General features: G+C 45.8%; 1 protein-coding gene across 1 annotated transcript in view; it reads right to left on the reverse strand.

Annotated features, from left to right (window-relative positions):
- Nucleotides 1-2,072: 2,072 nt before the first annotated feature.
- Nucleotides 2,073-5,075, reverse strand: part of LOC104626145 (receptor-type tyrosine-protein phosphatase O-like) — a gene marked incomplete at its 5' end in the record, with an annotated part of 6,844 nt that continues 3,841 nt past the window's right edge. Inside the window, 2 exons of the mRNA XM_010293985.1 lie at nt 2,073-2,177; nt 4,536-4,671. Of these exons, the coding sequence (XP_010292287.1) occupies nt 2,073-2,177; nt 4,536-4,671 (241 nt within the window). The remainder of the gene's footprint in view (nt 2,178-4,535; nt 4,672-5,075) is intronic.

A 5,075-nucleotide genomic window follows, 5' to 3' on the forward strand; every position in this document is an offset into this window, starting at 1 on the left:
AACCTCAATCAGCATCACGTTTTTACACGGGGTTAATACTTATTAAAAATAATAAACAAATGAGGAGTATAGGCACCATAGACTGCTCGGACAGTTAAACGCTATAGTAATGGAGTCTAAGACATGCCAGCTTGAAACTCGGCTGGCCTTCGATTAGATTCATCTAAAATAAGAGCCTGATCAGGGGTGTTACTGAAAAGGTTGGCAAAAAGAGCAATGCCTCTGCTTAATTAGTAGTAGCACAGTCAAGAACCGAAACCACCCCATGTCTCAGTGTCGGCTGCCGCTGCCTGCCTCGGCTTCAGGCTTCATGCATTGGATTTCTGCTCATCAGTCCGTTCCTTGGGTCCTGTGCTCCCCGCCCCCCCCCAGACCCCACGTACATCAGTGCTCTAGGAAACAGTCAAATCCATGTACCCAGCAACCCCCGCCCCTCCACCCCCTTTTATCTTCACAGTCTCTGTATTTCTTCATGTATGTTCATGCCTCGCTATTCACTAATGAGGTATTATTAGATACTAACAATGCCTGCTCTCCTATGGACGTTAGCATAGACCAGTGACACATGAAGAAAGCTCTTCAGTCAACCATTAAAAAAATATTGCACTTCCTTTAACCTTAAGCCCAACCTGCACAGAAAAAAACAAATTAAAAAAATTAACCAAAAGTACCAAACAAAAAAACCCAACAGTCTGGAGCAATCTATATTATGCACATATAGCGTCATTTCCTTCCTATTGTTTAGTTGAATTTGGTCCCATATTTTAAAAAAATGTCCAGAAATTAAACAGTTCAAAAGACACCGCAGGCTCGTTAAGGCTTTGTCTCCCCAGTGCTTCGGAAAGTTAAAAGTTTCTTTCTTTCATTGTCCGTGTACTGCAAAGCAGCGGTCTCTCCCGGCAGAACAACTGGCTGTTCAAACCATCAAAAGAAAAAAAATCAGAAGCAAGGGAAGATGGGTGTGCTTCATGGTCTCACCTGGAACCAAACAAACAGAATGCTTTGTGAATAAAAAAAGGAAATAAATACAGTTCTTGGCATTTATTTTTACCAGCCCTCGATACAGGCTGGAGCTGCAGCCCACCTGTACAAGCAGCTGGGCTCCGGGACTCAAGAGTAGACAGTGAACTACCAGACATGAGGAAAAGTGAGGCAAAGGGGGGTTCATTTTACGGGCAGGGCAATGGTGTACGCAGAAGCTAATAAAGACGCGTGTGCAACACCACAGCCACCCAGCAGAGATGGCTGGTGCTGGTGCCCATAGCCCAGCTCTCCGCCAGCTATTTGAGAAGCCAGCTTCTGTTGACAGTCTGTAGCTTCCCGCTTCACCCAAAAGCAAATATTAAGGTTATGGATGGGTTATTACTGCCACCTAATGAACTAAAGCTCATCGCCTTAAACAGCAGTGACGTGCATCCTAACAGCTTGTCCCCACCAGGAAACCGCTTGGTAGGTCAGAGCCATGGGTTTTACTCCACAGCTGGACTTCAGGCACTGGGGCTCAGTGGAAAAGCAAGACGGACCCTTTGCTTATGCTAATGGCAGTACCAGTCTGAGACACCTCTTATTGCCTGGTTTGAGATTTATGAAAAAAAAAAAAAAATATTCCCCAGCGTTTCATGTCAGAGCTTTTTGGTCACTGCCTCGCCCTCCAGCAGGCTTTGCTGTTGTGGCAAACCTCTGCTGGCCGTGGTAACCTGGCTGTTGGCAAGTGACTTGAGAATGACTGAAAGTCGTCCCCTCCTTTGAACTTTGTACAGTGTATTTGGACAAGTGGCAGGGAATGGTTAAATGGCTTAGGATTTCCAGATTCTCTTTTTCTTTGGATGGCGAGTGAGCCAATACACTCTTACAGTGCCGTGGAAAGTATAGCAGGTAATTTACGGCGAGAGGCTACAGGGATTTTCCTCGCACTCCCCATGGGAACACCACCTCAGAGGGGGATGAGGCCCGGAAAACTCCACAACCCCAGTTCCTGGAGCAAACACCCATGATGCTGGCTGCTGCCGAGCAGTGGGGCGCGAGGCTGTGGGCACGGCATGCGTGCCTGACTCACCACCTGTAACTCTGAACTAGGACTTGCTGACGTTCTCATATATGACATCGCTGATGCAGAACTGCTGCTTCTTCTTTTGCCACATCAGTTGCACACACTGGTGAATAAAAATGTATTGTTCCTGGAAGAAAAGACCAAATGAGTGAGCATTTTTTGCACCTCGGAAAGCATGACAAACACCCAAACAGTGAAACAGTTTGACGGTTCACAGTAACAGACTGCACAGCTTCCCCATCTCCCCCTCCTCAGCCCCATGCCGTGTACAGTGAGGTGTCTGCTCCCAAACTAATAGCCCCCAATTGTTACAGATAGCAGCTGGGGAGGCACAAAATCCACCTGAGCTGCCCTGGCATCGTAATCACTTATTAATAACCTGAATGATGACAGAAGATGCATAGAATAGAAGAACAGAACAGAAAGTTCAGCTGGATCTGAACTAAGGTGGCTCTACTTTATATTGCCTGAAAATGAATTAACTCCCAGCAAGGTACATGAGTGCTTTATGTGCAACAAATTGCATCCATGCCACATATGCACCTGAAATATTTCAATGGACTTCATGTTTCTTAGTGCTTGACTTCTTCACCAATAAAAGCTGAAACCTGATTTTGTTCAGAGAGCAGTTAATCATTTGGGGAGTTGTTAACCTCTGTGCAAATGACACTGTCAGTCAGTCGGGTCAATCACATGCCCCCTTATATTTGTGGACAGGTTTTTGTGCAACAAGACTGTGGTTTGATCTTTGATTTTGGTTACGGACTGGCTTTTCTAAGCATTATCATCACACAGATTAAACACTGTAATTCAATTTGGAATAACCTTAACTGATGACTTTTAGATTTCAAAGAGAGAGAAGGCATACCCTGATGCATCCTTACACTAAGCTTTACGTGCACTAGGCACAGGGAGCAAGTAGATCTCAAGCAAAAACAACTGTCCCAGAACCTGAGTCTGGATTTCAGCCCCTGTCCCCAGTGGTCTGCCGCTGCCAGGAGATATCAGTATGAGTTCGAAGCATGTTGGAAGCATTTGACCACAGAAATGCCTGGATTTCCTTCCTCACACCCACTAATTTGGACTGACTGGTTTCAATTCAGGGTATTCTCCAATCTAACCCCCTTTTTGGGCCTGGGCCATTTGGTTTTTTTAAACTGCTCAGTGAGGCACTGCCAAGTTTCCAGTGTACGAGGCAACATGAACCCAGGTGAGCTGTGTGTGGTTTCAGGTTTTGTAAGGAAAGCCTTTTCGGTGGCCCCTGTGCCTGAGTGCCAGTGCCACCTAGTGACCTCTGTGGCCAGGCTTGGCCACTGCCTGGAGCAGCAGGAGCTCAGCGACCGCCAAAGCCCAGACCTCCTCATCAGCCCCAGGCAGGCAAGAAGTTTGTACATGGGGGGAAAAAAAATAATTAAAAAACCCCCCAAAATCACATCACCTCTGGAGTGATAAGACAATTGCAGCTGAAATCAACCGTCAGGATTTGTTTCTCTGGTGTTAACATAAGGATCTGTCTTTGGATTAATTTAGTGAATTGGGGTGAAAAATGGTAGTTTGATAGGAATCACCCAGAATGGTCTGAGAATAATGACCTTTTTTCATTTCTAGATGCTAGTTGTTGTCACTGCAGGTTTTCCTCCTCTGCTCCTCTCCCTGCAAAGTCTTCTTTGCTTTGCTCTGGGTTAAATAATCCTTGTCAGCAGATTATCTGCCAGACCCAGCCTGCAAACAGTGATGGTGGCATTTCCAACCGTATGGAGGTTGCCAGCTTATACACCGAGTCTGACCACTGCAGAGTGCAACAGGCGTGAAATATTTCCCTCATTAGTAGAGGAACTGGGAAGTTTTCAGATGCACAGAAGCTTCTGCTTTGGAAAAAGAGTTTGTGAATTTTTTCCATTATCTATACTGACAGTATGACTATTCTCCTGACATTTACCTTAAAAATAGAAGAAGAAATATCCAGTAGATATTTGGGCAGGGAGAAAGACAAGGACGGTGCCTGGCAGACTCACTGTTCTTTTGTCTGTTTTGCTTATTATTTGTATTGCCATTGTGTAACTGAGTTCCAACCCTTGGCCAGATGATACCCTCTTGAACAAGCGTGAATGGCTGTCCAAGACTGATATCATTTCATGAGCCATTAATCCCCTCAGCAAGCCCAATTATTTTCCAAATGGTTTGAAAATTTCATATGTTAATCTCTTCTAACACATTTTTTGCATATTAATTTCACAAAAAGTGAGAATAACTCATCCCCTCTGGAAGATATCAGTGAGACTGTAGACGTATTATCAGACCCACCTATGCAGCAGATTAATAACGTGACAATATTACAAGGAAAATGAAAACTTAATTGTATCTATTCATAGCTGTTTTGTCAAGCCTTCAGGGGGAACAACAGTCCTTAGACATGAACACGCTACAGAGAGGTATGAAATAGAGCTGACGATACATTCACAACGCTGAAGCGAACTGATCTTACCTCTGTCTGCACCATGGACATTCTGTAGGACCGCATGTCAGACACCAGGCCCAATATATCTACGAACTCGTGATCACGGATGTGCTGTAAGAGCCGATCCAGGGCTATGAAGGTTCCTGTTCGCCCCACTCCAGCACTGCAACACACAGACATGCATCTCACGTCAGGCTTTTCTGATGGGGACACAGGAAAATCAGAGGTACTGCAAAAAGCAGGTGTCCTGCCACTGAGATAATCAATCAATAGCTTATCTGAGGTCAGACAGGCTGGTTAATCTGTAGGATTTAATGCCTTGCAACCCGTACATCGTCTGGCCAGAATGTATGGAATGGATGGCTCTGCAGTTATTTCACCTTCCGATACTCCCCTTTACGCACCCACGTGCAGAATGTGCACGCACACCCTCACCCACCTGTAGCTGTCTGGCTCTTCCCACTTCCACTGCTCCCCTCAAAGGTTTCGTTAGACATCTCCAACCACAGGGGCTGCAGCCATGACTGCGGAGACCCGCTCCGCCGCCGGCGGGGGCCCAAGGGGGGC

The sequence above is a fragment of the Phaethon lepturus genome, unplaced genomic scaffold (assembly GCF_000687285.1).
Source record: "Phaethon lepturus isolate BGI_N335 unplaced genomic scaffold, ASM68728v1 scaffold14009, whole genome shotgun sequence".
NCBI lineage: Eukaryota > Metazoa > Chordata > Aves > Phaethontiformes > Phaethontidae > Phaethon > Phaethon lepturus.